Source organism: Elephantulus edwardii, unplaced genomic scaffold, assembly GCF_000299155.1.
Source record: "Elephantulus edwardii isolate Elephantulus edwardi_28Jun2011 unplaced genomic scaffold, EleEdw1.0 scaffold00122, whole genome shotgun sequence".
Classification (NCBI taxonomy): Eukaryota; Metazoa; Chordata; class Mammalia; order Macroscelidea; family Macroscelididae; genus Elephantulus; species Elephantulus edwardii.
This window is the reverse complement of record NW_006399872.1, coordinates 4,059,051-4,077,935: the sequence shown is the minus strand read 5'-3', so window position 1 is coordinate 4,077,935 and position 18,885 is coordinate 4,059,051. Positions and strand designations below refer to the sequence as shown.

The 18,885-nt window shown below is 35.3% G+C and overlaps 1 protein-coding gene across 1 annotated transcript in view; it reads left to right on the top strand.

Annotated features, from left to right (window-relative positions):
- DNAJB14 (DnaJ (Hsp40) homolog, subfamily B, member 14) overlaps positions 1 to 18,885 on the top strand; it is a 71,578-nt gene that overhangs the window by 18,051 nt on the left and 34,642 nt on the right. Inside the window, exons 2-3 of the mRNA XM_006893085.1 lie at positions 3,160 to 3,331; positions 11,737 to 11,882. Of these exons, the coding sequence (XP_006893147.1) occupies positions 3,160 to 3,331; positions 11,737 to 11,882 (318 nt within the window). The remainder of the gene's footprint in view (positions 1 to 3,159; positions 3,332 to 11,736; positions 11,883 to 18,885) is intronic.

The window sequence follows — 18,885 nt, the reverse complement described above, 5'->3', positions numbered from 1 at the left end:
GCTACCAGTGATCTCTTTAAAGTGATAAAGAGCGAGAAAGCCACTTTGAAGATCAAAGTGTACAGTATTTTTTTCAGTGTGGTAATTTTTTTGCATGAAGTTGAATGATGCATTCAAATTGTGGTGGTGATCAAGAACATTGAATTACATCATCACCAAAAGAACAAATCAGAAATAGATGAGAGAGAACTGTTTAAAAGGGATATATGATTAAGTATATTGTCATGACAGGAGTGCAGAATATAGGTTGCACAGTGGAGTGGACTTGGGGAAGGGATTGTATGACAATGAAAGAATTTTTGTTTTACTTTTCAAAGAGAAGAGGGAACTGGAGGGGAGGGGTGGGCAGGGAGAAAAGTGCAACAATGAATGAATGGAAATCCAAAATCTCTGTAAATATTCATTAAAATTAATAATAATAAAACATTTTTAAAAAGAACAAATCAGGAAATGTATTGCACAGGGATTGTCTACATTTATGGATCTCTCCAAGTTATTGAGGAGTAATAATGTCTGTTTGAGGACTTAGGTGTGTGTTATTCAGGCCATTGTCTTTCTTATCTGAGAGCTGGACACTGAATAAGTATGACAGAGGAAGAATTGATACCTTTGAGCTGTGATATTGGGGAAGAGCGTTGAACATTCCATGGTCGGCCAAAAGAACAAACAGATATGTCTTGGGGTGCAGCTGGAGTGCTACTTGGAGGCAAAAATGATGAGCCATGCTGTTAGGAGGGGTTGGTCCTTGGAGAGGGACATGATGGGAAGGTAGAGGGTCGCCAAAGAGAGGAAGACCCTTGATCAGATTCATTGACACGGTGTGACTGCCACAATGGGCTCTGATGTGTCAGGAAGTTTTAGAATGGCACTGCATAGGACAGCATTCAGATCTGTTGTTCATGGGATTGCTGTGGGTTGTACTTGACTTGCTATTGTTAGGAGCCATTGAGTGACCTTATGAACAAAAGATCTGAACCCTGTTTCCTGTGCCATCCCCATACTTCCTGACACACAAGAACCCATTGCAGCAGTCACAGTGTCATTTCATCTAGTTAAGGATCTTCTCTCATTTGCCAACCCTCTACTCTTCCCAGCATCGTGCCCCTCTCCGTGGAATATATTTCTGTGTCTGACTGACTTGTTGTTTTGTACTATCGAGTTGGCACCACACCTGATTCTCCAGAGGATTGTCAGAGGCAGTTTATTGCCTGAGAGGAGATTGCCCATTTTTCTCCTGCACAGCGCTGATGACCGTTTCTTTGTTTATCTTGGTATTGCTTATTGGTCCAGTTATCAAGATTTTTATTTTCTTTTTGTTGAGGTGCAATCCATAAGAATAACTCTGTAGTCTTTGATCTTCTTCAGTAAGTGCTTCAAGTAATCAAGTGCATGTCTTCTGCATATTGCAGGTTGTTGCTAGACTCCCTCCAATCCTGGTTTCACATTCTTTTTCTTTATTTTTTTCCTTTTCTTTTTTGGTATCACATTCTTTGTATGATCTACTGTGAGAGGAATGACATAATAAAGAGAAATGATACCAGATATCACAAAGAACATTTCAAGATCTGTCTGAACATTGTTAAAAAAAAAAGAATCTCCTAGATTAAATTTACTAGATTAGGTATTTATGTTATCCATATCCTTAGTGCTTTTGTGTATGTCTGAGTTTTTTTGGAGCCCTGGAGATGCAATAGTTAAAGAGCTCAACTTGCTAACCAGAATATCTGTGCTTTGAATTCACCAGTTGTCCCATGAGTGGAAGATGTGTCGCTTTGGTTCAGTCAAGATGTACAGCCTTAGATACACTATGGTGCAATTCTACTCTGTCCTATAGAGTCTAAATGAGTTGAAACTCCCTTCATAGCGATGTGTTTAATTTTTTGGGATTTTGATGTTAGTTACTTCTTTACATATCTTACATAAGTCGTCCTTTTTCTTTGCTAATCTGTAACTTCATGCAATATGATAAGTAAAAATAATTTTGTGATGATAATTTCAAATTATTAGCTTTAATCATCTCAGTTTCTACTTCGATTTTTCCCTTTAGTTCTGTTAAACTTTTTTATGTTTAGATTTATATTTTATTATGGAAAATTTTCAAGCACACACAAAATGAGTTTGAGTAATTAGTTTAAACTTTTTCCTCTATTTTTAACCATGAACCAAATCTTACTTTATGCATCTCTTTACTCCATGTATTCAAACTATTTTAGAGCAAATCCAGAATAATTGTTATTGTTTCTTGCATTCAGCATTAGTTTAGATTTGCTTACACATTAATCGCAGTCTTTGCTTACCTTTCTTTCTTAAATTACAGCATTTTTCAGCATTTTTCTTTATCCTGAAATATAAAGATTATAGTATCTTCTAGTAAAAGTATTTTAGCATCTGTTTTTCTTAAAATTATTTTAATTTACTCTTTCCAGAAAAGTAGTTAAAATTCAAGTTGATGGCTATTATCTTTGAATGTTTTGAAAAATATTCCATTGTCTCTGCTGCTTTTATTGTTCAGAAATAAAGTCTTGTTTTGTTAATTGATGATCTCATTGAGTAATTTTTTTATTATTATTAAATTTTATTAGTTTTAATGAACATTTACAGAGATTTTGGGTTTTCATTCATTCATTGTTGCACTATTCTCTCTCTCCCCCCCAGTTCGTTCTTCTCCCCCACAATGTCTGTTTTAATGGTCCAGTTGCCACAGTGCTTGTCACTCTCCCCCCCAGTTCGTTCTTCTCCCCCACAATGTCTGTTTTAATGGTCCAGTTGCCACAGTGCTTGTCAAAGCCAGTTCTGATTAATCTCCTTTGTCAGTGTCCTTTGCCATTCCCTATCACTCCTCTCATTGAGTAATTTTAAGTTGACCATTTTTTCTTTGATATTTTATAGTTTCAATGTAATATGATGAGTCAAATAATTCCGTGATACTAATTTCAAATAATTAGTTTTAACTCTCTTAATATCTACTTCTAAATGGTGGTTAGTGATCTGTAAATAATTAAATACATAAAAGAATGCTTGCTATTTAGAAAGAACCTATTGTAATTTTTTTTTTTGAGAACATAGTTTTAAATTTTAGTTGCTCTATAACCATCTTTTCAAAGTACTAAGGTACATTGATATAAGCAAGCACAATGTATTTTCTGGATCTTTTTACAGCACTATTGGAAATAATTATGAAAAATGGAAGCACAGCTGGAAATAGCCCTCATTGCCGAAAATCATCAAGTGGTGGTGTTCAGAACAAGACTAACTGCACAAAGGACAGCACATCGGGTAGTGGTGAAAGTGGAAAAGGCTACACCAAAGATCAAATAGATGGAGTTCTCAGGTAGGGATAAATACGATTTATATTTCAACTATAACTAGTATTCATATAAATTTTATTATGTACAACTTGAAAAATGTGGCGTGCTCTGGTGGCCTAGTGGCAGGAAACTGCACTGTAATCCCAGAGGTGCACGGTTCAAATCCACCAGATGCTCTGCTGAAGAAGGAGGAACAATCGCCTCCTGTACCAGTCAGATCCAATTTGATGGTACACACATAAAAAAAAAAGAAAAAAGAAAAATGTGTTTGCATCCTAATTCACTAGGTACAAAAAGGGATTGAGGAATTAAAATCTTATTTATACACCATATTCTTTAAATTTATAATTTGCCAACTCAGGTTTGGAAACAACTGTAAAGCACAAAGATACTTCCAATTTTTTTTAAAAAAGAAAACTTAAAGTATTAGCACAGTACAGTACTTAGACAGTAATATTGAGAGAAAGTGAAGAATGATGATGCAAGTGTAAAAAATAGAAAAATTGAGCGTAAAAGGAAGAGTATTTTTAAGTCTTCATTCATATTAATAGTTGTTTACTGTTTTCTGTTTATTGTCTTCAATGCTATCTTTTATTATATATGCAAAAGCAATAATTATGTCTTTACTTGTAATACCTTTTTTATTCTATTTGTTTTGCCTCCCTGGCTTTGTCCTACCTCATTGTCAACTTCTTAAAGCAGAAGAATTAGGTAGAATTAAATAATTATAACTGGGTTTTAGGGATCTGGCATTACTAATTTTATAAATTTATAAACCAAACCAAAACAACTCTTTCTATATGTTAAGTGAATGTGACTGTGAAACGCTAGTGAAATAAACAAAACTAAAACTGTTTTGTTTCCCACTATAGTTTAAGGGAAATGGGGCCTTTTATATATTTTCATAGAAAAAATGGAGTTAAGGATGAAGGACTCTGAACAAGAATTAGTTGAAACTTTGGAAGAGCACTAGCTGAGGTGAAGTGTAGGTTAACGTGGTCATAATCTAAGCCTCTTTCTTTTTTGACTATTTCTCTTTTAGTTTTATTTTCTCCTTCCTTTTTATTAACCTTGCTCAGAAGTAAAACTAAAACACTGAAGCAGAGTTATTTTTCTCATCCTAATTTCTTAGTACATTCCTTTTTCCTTTTAATTTGTATTAAGGTATATTTTAAAATAATGATTTTACTTATTAAGGGAAGTGATAGATCACCGAATCTTAATTTTTTTAAATTTTTTCGAATCTTAATTTTTAAGTAAACTACTAATGCATTTATAATTTTTCATTTTCTGTATATTGAAATGATAAAATTTGATTGACGTAATCCTGGTTGTGCAATCGTTTAAAAGCATGTCTGCTAGGGAGCTCTGGTGGCCTTGTGGCAAGAAGCTGCATTGCATTCCCAGAGGTGTATGGTTCGAATCCACCAGATGCTCTGCTGGAGAAGGAGGAACAATCTCCTCCTGTACCAGTCAGATCTGATTTGATGATACACGCCAAAATATAATAAAATTAAATAAAAACCAAATGCTCAGAAGCACATCTGCTAACCATGAAAAGGTTGGCAGTTTGGACTCCCTAGCTGCTATGCCGTAGCAGTCTGTTTCTGCAGGTTTACTGCCTTGGAAACCCTGTCCGACACTTCTACTCTATTTTATTGTTAGGAATGCGCCGGCAACACAAAGATAGGTGGTTCACATCCACCAGCTTCTCTGCAGGGTAAGATGGGCAGTCTCCTATTGTGTGATTATTGCTTCTGAAAACCCACTGGAGTGTCAGCTGTAAGTTGGTTCCAGTTTGATGGCACACAACAGCAGCAGCAGCAACAACAACTTTGAGTCAGAATTGACTTGATGGCAGTGGAGTTGGAGTAAAGGTTAATTATTCCACTTTATTTGAATGTGACTCACAAGAAAAAAAAATCCTCAATGACTGAAATTGACAATAAGGTATTAGAAAACTACTATCATATAATACTTCAAACAAAAGGACTTTCCAGCTTATGGAAATAATGAGAGGAGACCAACTTCTCAACTAATGGATACTGGCCTCTCAAAGTACTTTACCTAATTTAAGAATAACATTCTTTTTATAAAGTCTTAAAAGGAAAAGTCTTTCTCTTTGTCTAGCAGAGTAATTAAAATTTCCTTATAAAATTAAGTAAAACTCTTTTGTTGACATTGTCTATCTACTCTTGTATATAATCTATAGCCGCTTCAGCCCTGTCATTTCCAGTCTATTCCTGCTGTCTGTAGCTAATAACTTCTCCTTAAGTAAGCCATAAGCTGTGCATGGCATCAGCTATCTCTAGAGCCTCAACAAAATTGGACCAATTAGTCTGAACACCTGGAGAAGAGAAGATACTGTGACAAATTTTCTAATGCTCCTTCTCTGTCCTTTTACTTAATAAGGCTATGCTGTCTACAAGAGGAGACAGGTTTAGAAGTTCTTAAGTCTTCTTCCATGTACTGGGGTATAATAAAACTTCTACTTTTCCCACCTCACTTTATTTCTCCAAGATTTGTTTTTTCAGTTATAGTTGGTAGACCCTCCATTTCCAGGTAACACAATAAGTATTAGTAAAGTTGTTGTAAAGAATATTTGACTACTATGAATGGTAGCACTTTGAAATCATAAATTATACAGCTAACCGTTTTCATAATTGTAGTACTTTGTGAGAGGTGTCTGAATAAAGGAGAATCTTCTAAATGTTTTTCAGAAGAATCTATAAATAAGCAGTGTACTAAAAGATATTCCTAGAAACCACATTCTAATATTGTATTTTCTTAAAAGTCTTACTGTATATTGTGAGAACAGTTTCTCAATGAAAGAACTAAACTAATATTACAGAAGATTATATATTGTTTTTAATTAGAATCATTTAATGATTATCGCTTTAGAAAGGCTGAAGAATCATATATATTTTGGACATTATGAAAAAGACTGTTGTTAATAGTTTTGGAGAATAAGAATTTCTAGAATCTGATAAAGAATGTATGCATATATAATAAGTGCTTAATATTTTTTTTCTTTGTAATTTCTGTCTTAAAGGCTTGCTTTGAAAGGGAAAAAGCAGCAGTCCAAAAATGTGATAGGAATTAGAGGGAGAAGCAGTGGTGTTTTTGTTTTACTATTGATAGTATATATGTAATACATGTATTTCACAAGACCTAGCTTTGCACTAGTAACATCTTGAGGGTGGAAGAATAAGGATAATGGTGGGTGCAGGTACACTCTGTCTGTTGCCAGAGTGGAGCAGATACAAAATAAAACATTGAAAGAGTGTCTGTCTTTCGGTATCTGTATTTTCTGTAAAATAGGAGATGAAGTTATTGAGAGTTAGGAGAAAAGAAGTGAGGTTGAAAGTTTTAAAGTGGTAAAGTTTAAAATTGTTGCAGAGAGAAAAGGCAGATGGAATGAAAGGATTGCTGATTAGCTTTTAGAGCCCAGCCAACTCTGAGGCCATATGTTCCATGTGGGTAAAAAAAAAAACCAACAAACACACAACTTAATCAGTTATTAGAGATTGATTACTGGTCAGTAATTTGATTATACCTTTAAAAAAACCAAAAGCTTTTTTTCCCCTTTGGCAATTAAGTACAGTTAGAACACTGTTTATTAGAATCTTTGTTGTGAGATGCTGTCAAGTAGATGAACTTTTGTACAACAGAACAAAACACTGCCCAATCCTGTGCTATCCTTGCAATTACTGCTGTTATAACATGTTTCAGCCACTGTGTCAGTCCATTTTATAGAAAGTCTTCTCTTTTTTTTTCTGACCCTCTGCTTTACAAAGCATGAGGTCTTTCTCCAGGGATCTGATCTGTCCTGGCACCATGTCCAAATGTAAGAGTGGAAGTCTCCCCATCCTTGTTTATAAGGAACATTCTGGCAGTACTTATTCCAGTAGAATCTCTGAGTAATATAAACTTTTGTGCTTTAGTCAGTACCTTACAGAAGAGTTCCTTAGCAGAATCATTATTCATTTTAATTCTCTGTAAGTATTGCTTTAATGTGGTAGTGGAGCAATAACTAACATGTACTGTGTGTTTTTGTTTTATCTATACACAAGGGATTTTTGTGAAGAAAGCCATGTTATCTTGTTGGTTAGCACTATTATGCAAACAAGTTGCTCGGTAACACGTTGGCTCAATGGGAGAAGCCTTGCAATAATACTACATCCATTGCATAAGTAAGATCTAGCTGTACAGTAAAGGCTGGGAAAAAAGTATATAACTTTATAAAACTGACATTCTGAGAAGCAGAGCACTATTTATTTTCCTGTAGTTTAAATACATTGGAAAAATAATTGAGAAAATGTATCATGAACCTAATTTAAGGAAGTTTTTAATATCTCATTTGGAAAAGGACTGTTTTTTGTTTAAAGCATCTAAGATCAGTATGAAATAATTTCCTGTGCCATCATCTTATTTATTAATTAGGTATACTTCTGTACAACTGCAAAGTCATTTGAGTTAGGTTGATTTGAAATTAGATTTTTATTTAAGCACCAATTTCTTAATTAAAAAGAAAGTGAATCATTTGGCATACTTGTTATTCAAATAATCTTTTGGATCAGAAATAAACAAGTAACTAATTGGATCAGAAATAAACAAGTAACTAAACTATGAATCTATTAAAATATTTTATACTTGAAAGACAGTTATGGAAGATAACTCTCCTATTCAGCTATTATGTTTTTATGCACATAAAGGAAGAAATAAAAGGTATACTCTATTGTTGACCTTCTTCAGACATATTTTGTACCTTCTTGCACAGTATTTCCATCAGCGAGAGTGAGTGGATTCAATATTTTTTATTTAGAGAAGAAGGTTTGATCTTTCCGAAAGTTGACTTTTTTTTAAAAAAAATAAACAGATGTGACCAAAAAAAATAAAATAACATAAAAACAAAACAAAACCAAAAAACCATCTGTGACATCGTTAAAATTAATGGTAGTTTATCAATCAAGTATGAAATTTAGGTTATATTTGAAGCAGTTACTTGATATAGTCATTAGGATGTTCACTAATGATAACAGCTTCTCAAAGAATTTCGTCTGTGAGTGTATGACCAAAAATTTAGTACAGAAAAATATAGTAGTGCTACATATTAGTAAAGATTACTGAAATAAGTGCTTTTCAATCTATTCTTTTTTCTGTTGGTGGCATATATCATCTTTATTGCTATAGGACTGTGCATTCCGGCTTACTATCAAGCACCTCTTCTCCTGGCCTCTTATGTTTTGGAAGTATAGACATAACATGATTTTAGAGGATTAATCTGGTACCTGACTAAACATTTGGAAGCAGGAGTGGCATCCACTTCCTAAACAGCATGCCTCTGGAAACTCTATGAACTTTGAGAAATGGTGATAGTTATAGAAAGACTTCAGGTCTTTTGTTCCTAGAGTCACTATGAGTTTTGCGCGACTCGACGGCAATCAGCAACAACAACAGAAACATTAAACATTTGCATTCAAACCAAAGATAACTTTATCATTACCTTTTTTCCATTTTCTCCCTTCAGGTAGTGTCTGCTGTATTTTTAGCTTTGTGATTCTTGTTCCACAGTCTTTTTCATTTCTATTTAGTTCTTCTCTAACCTAAGTTGACCTCAACTACATTTCATGACAGTATTAATTAAGCTAGTCATCCATCCATCCATCTGTCCATCCAAAACATATGATTTCAATTCAGAGGGTTTTAGGCACATATGATACATTAAACCTAGTCTTGAGAAATTTGGGTTGTTGTCAAGAGTTAAGGTAATTTCTGAATAATTTGTAGAAAATGTTTAAGCAAAAAGGAAGACAGAAAAGGGATGTTCTTGGCCTCAGAAACAATGTTTGCAAATAAATATATAGGATTAAAAAGAGTCACTTTAGCCATGATAAGGTACAGATAGTAAGAGAGAGAATGATCCCTAAGGAGTCTGAACTGTTTTCCTTCATTCTAGTTCTGAAACAGCAGGGTTTCAATGTCAGGTAAATTGATGTTGAAATCCTTCCTTATGAGACCTTTCATGATCACACTATTTATGATAGCAGGCCTCCTTTTTAGTTCCCCATTTAACACTTTTAATTTCTTCAAATACTTAACACCATAGAATGTACTTTATATTTTACTTACATGTTTGCTTACTGGCTGTCCCCCAGTTGTAAATTTAAAGTGAACATGGAATTTTGTCCGCTTTTTTATATAGCTATAGCATCTGAAACAATGCTTAGCAGAGAAGTATTGCTCAGTAAAATTATATTGAATAATTATATCTTTCTGGTCATCTATTATTAGTTTTTTATATTTAGCAGTTTACTTAACCACTCAGAACCTCTGTTTCCCTGTGCATTAAATTGCTATCCAATGACACAGTTACTATAAAATAATCAGCATATCAAATTCTATAATTCTTTCTATGAAATGTTTTTATCTATGTTGGAATTTAGATTTTTTTTTTCATACATTGGAAAGGTAATTAAGATCATATTATACATTACATAACATCTTAGCACAGTCTAGGGCGGCAGCCTATATCAGATAGTAACATTTCTACAGCAAAATATACAAATTTTCACACTTTAATAGGATAAATAAAGATAGGAAACTTCACATCTCTTTAGGTTAGATTTTGCCTCTAAAAGAGTTCAAGTCAGGTTTTTCAGTCAAATAGTTATAGAATAACTTTCATTTTTCAGAGCTTTATGGATTTTGGAACATGGATATGGGATTGTGGACCTGTACCTGACACACAGTAGGTGTTGTATAAATGCCTCCCACCTTTTTTTCTGTCACATTGTCTCTAAACATATCTAGGAGAGTTAGTCTCTCTAAAAAAAACACAGGAAGAAAAAAAAAGACAGGCATTGTTCTCTGCTTTGTTCATTGATGCAACACAAGTATCCAGAACTCTGGGACATAGTTGGCATTCTAGTGATGTAGTTGGTCAGTAAGTATTTTATACCCATTATAAGAAGTTAGCATGTTTTTCAAATAAAATGGCATTATGTTAATGTTATGTATCTAAAGTAGATAAATACAATTTTTTTATATCTTTTTTTTTAAATTTTTATTTTATTATTTTTGTGTGCGTGTACCGTCAAATCAGATCTGACTGGCACAGGAGGAGATTGCCCCTCCTTCCCCGGCAGAGCATCTGGTGGATTCGAACCGTGTGTCTCTGGGATTGTAGTTGCAGCTCCTTGCCACTAGGCCACCAGAGCTCCCCGATAAATACAATTTTAATGATTACTATTATTTTTATATAAGTGCTATATAACAGATTTTTTATAATGTGGATACTCTTAAATAATGTCTTCTTTCCCACCCCTATTCATATAGCAAATAACTAATGGCTTGCATTGTAAAAGTCTCATCTATCTCCCAAAATAATTTACTGAGAACTGATCATGTGCCAGGCATTGTTATGTCTAATAGGTTCAATATTTTTAAAAAAATTAGACTTTGTTCTTTAAACTTTGAGTCAGTCTTTGTAATTCTTTTGTTGCCAGGGAATAGTTATGCTTCAGGCCCTTCCACCTGTTACTACCTTTGTCCTCAACTTATCCCTGCATGGAACAAATCTAAAATCACAAACTGTGCCACCAAAAAAACAAAAAGTACTATGAAACTTAGTGAATGGAAATTATTAGGCTATGAGAGAACAGAACATTAACATCCAAAAATATGTAATATTTGACTTCCGTTCAGTGTATTTCTTTTCTGTTTTAAACAGCCCCAGCTTAAATCTGCTACAGTTATAGACTCTGTAAGTAATCTTTAAGAATGTGCTTACCATAATGAAAACCAGGAATAACAAGTATTTTTGTGTTGTACAATATATTTTATTGTGAGATTTTTATTTTTTTCAGAGTGACGCAGATTCTCTTAAGTATAGACTGAATTAATTTAACCTGATATTTAAGCCATAAGATACTGCAATTATATGCACTAACCTGTTGCTTGATACTTGTTTACACTTTGAGAGAAAAGTTCTCGGAGTGTAATATATATATATATTAAATCTTGAGTGTGACATATTTGTAAAGAATTTGGAATTTTTTTATGCATTTATTAAAGAGTACAAATAAACAGTTTTCTTTCTCTGATGTTAGTTACAGTGTATGTTTTGTCCTTCATGTACAGTTTTTGTGGGCTTGGCTTTGCTTCTTTGTATGTGATACATTTCAGCAAAGGCATTTTATTCTCATAGCCAGTTGTCCTTACACTGGGAAGAATATGGAGGGTTGGTCTGTGGCTGAGAAAGTAGAGCAGCACTTAACCCTTAAAGGGATAAGCTCTAAATTGATGATGCTAAAACAGACCACCAGAGATAGTTCTTTATGCTATTATAATAAATTAAAACTTAGAGATAATATTACATGAAGTTCTTCCTTAACATTTACATTATACCACACTTTCTTGTTCACAGCATAAACAAATGTAAAAATTACTATGAAGTACTTGGCGTTACAAAAGATGCTGGTGATGAAGATTTGAAAAAAGCTTATAGAAAGCTTGCTTTGAAGTTTCATCCAGACAAAAACCATGCACCTGGAGCAACAGATGCTTTTAAAAGTAAAGTAAACCTTTTAAAGCAATTTTACTAAGCTCTTTTTAGGAATCTATTTTGTAGTATTTCCGAATATTAAATACTGCTTTTAGACAGGTGCATTTAGAAACCAGCATAAGCAAGACTTTGCAAAGTCTTTTAGCACTTCAGCATTAGCTTCTTGTAGACAAGACCCAAGTAAGTAGTTTGGCTTCACTAAAATAGCATGTTAATTTTAATAAATTCCTAAGTAACTTTCTAAATGTTGCCTGTGCACACTTTATAATTTACCAAACAGAAGTAGTATAATGATTATGCATGAGCTTCTAGCCAATTTCCATCTGTTCTAAGTGCACTAAAAGCAAAAGAAAAATTTTGTGGGGTTATTAAAGATTGTCTTTTTTTAATGGTCTTTGTATTTTTATTAACTCACACAGTTTTTTTATTAATTATATGTAGTTCCAATGTGATTTTTTCCCCTTTCCTTGTAAAAATTACTTTTCTCTTGCTTACTATTAATTTTTTCCTTCTTTTCCCCTCCTTCATTATTCTTTCCATTTTTTCCACTTTAATAAATAAACATCAGAGAATTGATTTTGTAATTTTAAGTCTTGCTGCAGATAATTTATTCATAATAATTGATTTATAATTTCTAGTAAAATATGTAATTTATATGTAATTTATTGCTATTCTATTTATGTAGTCTTATCTATAAATAAAAGCTGAAGTGTATATTAGTTAATCCATAATTAATAAAACATTTTTATGGAGGATGGTAATCATTTGCTTTTTATTTTCTCCAGGAGTAGAAAAAGAAAATTTATTTAGAAAGTTAAATAGAAGAGGTGTTTTTATTTGTATGTGTTTTGGAGCTCTGTGGATAAATAGAATTAGTGAGATAGATGTTGTTAAGTGCCATTGAGTCAACTAGGACTCATAACGACCATAGGAACAATAGATCTCAACCTTGCTCTTATTTTGTACCTCCCTTTTGATTTCCCATATGCTTGACCCCATTAATATCACCACTCGATCAGTACATTTTGTTGAGAGTCTTCCTCTGTTTTCTCTGACCCTTTACCTTTTCCAGCATTTCTAAGGACTGGCTACTCCTGGCAACATAACCTGAGTATGTGAGATGAAGTTTCACCTTCCTTGTCTCTAAAGAGTATCCAGGTTGCACTTCTTCCAAGGCAGACTTGATTGTATTTTTAACAGTTTATGGAATTAAGTCTTTATAAGACAGATCGCTATATGTAGGTTATGTATGTTTGTTATTGTTAGATGATGTTGAGTTATGTATGATTCATAGTGATGTATCTAAACCTTGTTTTGTCTTATGCCAGCCTCACAATCTCTGACACATCCAACCCCTTACAGTAGTCATTGTGTCAGTTCACCTAGTTGATGGTCTTCCTATCAGCTGCCATCTCTCTACCTTTGCAAATATGATGTCCCTTTCCAAAGAATAACATGTCTAAACTATGTGAGACATAGCTTCGTCACTATGCCTCCAACGAGCACTCTGGTTACACCTTCTCCAAAACACAATTATTTGTTCCTTTGAAAGTCCATTGGATATTCTCTTCTCCACCACTACAGTTCAGAGGCATTGATTCTTCTTAATTGTTCAGCTCTTAGGAGCATATCAAGTGATTTAAAAGACTGTGGCCTGAATCAGGCACACGTTAGTCCTTAAACTTAAAACGTTGGTTCTCAGCAATTTGAAGAGGTCCCTACTACAGACTTTCCCAGTGCAATACATCTGCTGATCTCCTGGCTGCTGCTATCAAGTGTATTGACTGTGGATCCATGTACAAGGATGTTATTGACAGTCTCAGTCTTCGCCATCTATCATGATGTTGCTTGACCATCCAGTGTTGAGGATTTTTGTATTCTTGTTGTTGAGATGCAATTCATATTGAAAGTTGATGTATTTAACCTTCTGCAACAAATACTCCAAGTCCTCCTCACTTTCAGCAAGCAAGATTGTTCATCTGCAAAGTGTGGGTTTTTGATTAGTCTTCCTCCAATCCTAATGCTACATTCTTCTTCATAGAGTCCAATTTCTCAAGTAATTTGCTCAGCATACAGATTAAATAGGTATGGAGAGAGAATACAATCTTGATGCACACTTTCCCTAATTTTAAATGTACGTAGGTCATATTGTATGTATGTTAGGTGTTGCCCAGTTGACTTTTTGCTCTTTGCAACCTCATATGACAAAGAAGAACTGCTTCACAGAGTTTTGCAGGGCGTATCCATTAAGTATACAGATAATTAAGTCTTCTCCTAGGGAGTCACTGAGTGTATTGAACCAACCTTTCATTAGCAACTAAGTGCTTAAATTGTCTATACCAGGGGAAAACAAAGATACTGTTTCCACTTTTGGAAGTAGTTTTAAAGAAAAATTGTTAGGTAAAACAGGCGCAGAAACCAAAAGTAAGCAAAGAAGCTTTTATTGAGCCTCTTGGGTGAGGTTCTCTGCCCCAGGATGGGTGGGAACGGGGTGGGGGGGGGTGGCAGACAAAAAGACAGGCTGAAAGAGAAGCTCGCACATGGCGTGAAGAAGTGACCTTTTAAAAGACTGGGAAGGAAGGGGCTGTCTTCTGGCAGAGGAAGTAGTAGTATAGCATGTAGGTTGGCCACAGCTGCCAGCACTAGTGGTGATGCTGTTAAACAGGCAGTCTCCTTGCAGAAGTAGTCATGGAGCATGCTGGTTGGCTGCAGCTGTTGGTACGGTTAGGCAGCAGCTGATGACTTTGCTAGGCGCCAAGTCTCTTGGCAGAGGAAGCAATTGTGGAGCATGCTGATTGGCTGTGACAGTTGTTACCAAGCTAGGTTGTCGCCCAGGAGTGAGTCAGCCCTGCAGGGCCTATCAGAAATATTTCCACTTTTTGAAGTAGAATTAAAGAAAACTAATAAAAAACAAACCAAAAAACCCCTAATATATGCATTACCCCCCTCCTCAAAAAATTTATAATTCATAAAGGAGAGGTAGATTGTGGAAGAAAGTGCAGCCGTGGTAATGTTTGACATTTAATAAATGTTTTCATTTTGGTTTGTAGGGTTTTTCAAGTTTGTTTGTTTGCTTAAAAACCTTGTGAAATAGTCAGTAGACTACTTATATCAATGACCGAGTAGAGGCTCAAAAAGACTAATTTAATTTACACTGCCTCTCCCAGAAGATTGAATATGATTACGTATAAAGTATACAATAAATATATATGATAAAAAATCAGGATAAAGTAGCATTGCTACCAGAGGAAAAATACTATTTGTATGATTTGAGAAGAGAGGGCATAACAAAGGCTTGTTCTTGTTGTTATGTGCCGTCGAGTCACCTGCAACTCATAGTGACCCTATGTACACAGTCTTAAACCCTGCTCTATTTTGTGCCAGTCTCACTGTCTCCAACACACCTGCCCCTAGTACCCTGGTCAGTGAATCAATCCACCTCATAGAGGGTCTTCCTCTCCTGTGCTGTCTTTCCACCTTCCCAAGCATGACATCCCTATCCAAGGACTGGTCCTTCCTTGCAATATGTCCAGAGTATGTCACATGAAGCTTCAGAATCCTTGCCTCCAAGAAGCAGCCAGGTTTAACCCGGGCTTCTGACAACCCTATGTACACTAGAACAAATGTAGACTTAACAGGCAAATGAGGTGGCATTCTGAAGTATGGAAATACAAAGGAAGTGGAGCAGTTGTAAGCAGACACTAATGATTGGAACATGGAATATGAAAACCATGAATGTGTAAAAATTAGGTACTATTAAGGAAGAAATGGATCGCATAAATATTGACATACTAGGTATTGCCAAGATGAAATGGATTGGCATGGGGCATTTTGAGTCAAAAGATCATATGATCTACTACTCTGAAGATGAAAAGGTGAAGAAAATTGGGGTTCCTTTCATAGTTAAAAAAGTCATTTCTGGATATATCTTGAAATACAATATTGTGAGCGACAAGATTCCATACACATACAAGGAAATCTAGTGACTGCCACAGTCATTAAGATATCTGCACCAACAATCAGAGCCAAAGAAGATGAAATAGAAATAGACAACCAGGAGAGGATAAAAATAGATGAATAGGACCTTTTAATAATCAAATCCTATGCACATCCAGAAACTTCTCCAACAGGCTAAAAAGGGAAGTCACAGATTGGGAAAAAAATATTTGGTAATGACATGTCAGAAAAGGGACTTATACCTAGAATTTAAAAATACTCGGGCACCACAACAAGATAAAGGTAAATAACACAACTGAAAAACTGGCACAGGATATGAACAGAGTTCACCAAAGAAGACATTCAGATGGCAAACAAACACTTGAAGAAATGTTCAAAATCTCTAGCTCTAAGAGAGATGCAAATCAAAACAACTATGTGATATCATCTCACCTCAGTAAGAATAACAAAATTTAACAAAGCAGCAAACAACAAATGCTGGTGAGGTTGTGGAGAAACTGGATCCTTTATTCACTGTTGGTAGGAGTGTAAAATGATGCAACCACTATGGAAGGCTGTATGGCACTTTCTCACAAAGTTGCAAATAGAAATAACATTTGACCCAGCAGTTCCACTACTGGGAATATACCCTAAAGAAACCATAACTGCCACCCAAGCAGATATATGCACACACATGTATATTGCGGCTTTGTTCACAATAGCAAGGAGTTGGAAACAACCCAAGTGCCCATCAACAAATGTATGGATAGAGCAGCTCTGGCATATTCACATAATGGAGTCTTTGCTGCATTGAAAAAAACAAGGGACTCATGAAATACTACTCAAAACGGGTAACCCTGAAGGACATTATGCTTAGTGAAATAATCTCAGTCACAAAAGTACGAATATTGCATATTGCTACTGTTGTAAAACAGGACTGGCATTAGAGTTGAGGGAAGACTGAGAAAGAGTGGATAAATAATGTATACTGTATTAAGACAGATGAGAGAGAGAACTGTTTAAAAGGGATATATGAATAGGTATTATTGTCATGACAGGAGTCCAGAATGAAGGCTGCATAGTGGAGTGGACTTGTGGGGAGGGAGGGGTTGTATAACAATGAAAGAATTTTTCCTTTGCTTTCAAAGAAAGAGCAAATTGGGGGGAAGGGGGTGGGCAGGGAGGAAAGTGCAGTAATGAATTAATGGAAACCCTAAGTCTCTGTAAACTGTAAACTTGCATTAAAATTGTTTTTTAAGAAAAGAAGAGGAAATAGAAGATTTCTACCAACTTTTACAGTTAGAGATTGATTGAACATGCAATCAAGATGCATTAATAATAATGGGTGACTGGAATGCAAAAGTTGGGAACAGAGAAAAAGGATTAGTTTTTGGAAAACATGGACTTGGTAACAGAAATGAAACTAGAGACAATTAATTTTGCACAGTTACTTATTCATTGCAAATACATTTTATAAGAGATAAAAACGCAGGTTATACACATGGATTTCACCTGATGGTATGCGTAGGAGTCAGATTGATTACATCTGTGGAAATAACTGCTGGAGAAGCTCAATATCAGCTCTGAAAACTAGGCCAGGAAAATTAAATTGAATCCACAGGAACCAAAATATGATCTTGAGTCTATCCCACCTGAATTTCAGAGCCATCTCAGAAACAGGTTGAGGCCTTGAACACAAGTGAGCAAAGACCAGATGTGTTGTGGGGGAGGATATTAAGAGTATCATCCAGGAAGAGAGCAAAAAGGTCATTGCAAAGACAGGGGAGGAAGAAAAGACCAAAATGGATGTCAGAAGAGATTCTGAATATTGCACTAGAGTGCTGAGAAACCAAAGCAGAGGGAAGAATTCAAGATATTAAAGAGCTGAACAGAAGATTTCAAAAGGCATCATGGGAAGACAAAAATAAAATACTACAATGAAGTGTGTAAGGAGCTGGAGTAAAAAAAAATCTGAAGGGCTGAACTCACTGTACGTTTCTTAAACTCAAGGAACTGAAGAACAAATTCAAACCTCAACTTGCTATACTTAAGGATGCTTTGGACAGAATATTAAATGATCCAGGAAGTATTAAAAGAAGATGGAAAGAGTATACAAAGTTATGGTACTGAAAGGAATTTGCAGACACAGAGAAATTTCAAGAAACAACATATGAGCAAGAACCTATAGTGATGAACTGTTTTAAAGGAGTTGGCAAAAAATCAGGCCCCAGGAATTGATGGTATACCAAGTAATGTATTTAAACTAACAGATGATTTCCAAGATATACTCACCAAGTTGTCTCAAGAAATCTGGTGGCCAACAACTTGGCCAACTGACTGGAAGAGATCTATATTTGTTCCCATTCCAAAGAAAGGTGACCCAACAGAGTGTGGAAATAATAGTACAGTATCATTGATAGCACATGCAAGCAAGATTTCTGCTGAAGATTATCCAAAAACAACTGGAACCGCACATCAGTAGAGAACTGCAGAACTGCAGGTTGGCTTTAGAAGGAGTCGTGGTACTAGGGATATTGTAGCTAATGTTAAATGGATCTTGGCTGAAAGCAAGGAGTACCAGAGGAATGTCTGTGTTTGTTTGATTATGCAAAGGCATTTGACTGTGTCAATCACAACAAACTGTTGTGACTCTGAGAAGAATGGTTATCCCGGAACACTTGATTGTGCTAATGTGAAACCTATACTTGGACCAGGAGGCAGTTGTCCGAACAGAGCAAGGAAACACTGCATGGCTCAGTATTGGGAAGAGTGTGCGCCAAGGATGTGTCCTATCTCCATACCTTTTCAATCGATATGCAGAACAGATTATGCGGGAGGCTGGGCTCTATGAGAAGTGTGGCATCATAATTGGAGGAAGACTCATCAGTAATCTGTGTTATGCAGATGAGGCAACCCTGCTTGCTGAAACTGAGGAAGACCTGAAGTGCTTGCTGTGGAAGGTCAAGGACTGCAGCCTTCAGTATGGATTGAGGCTCAATATCAAGAAGACAAAGATTCTCACCACTGGACCAATTGGCAGCATCAGGATGGATGGAGAAGAGATTGAGTTTGTTC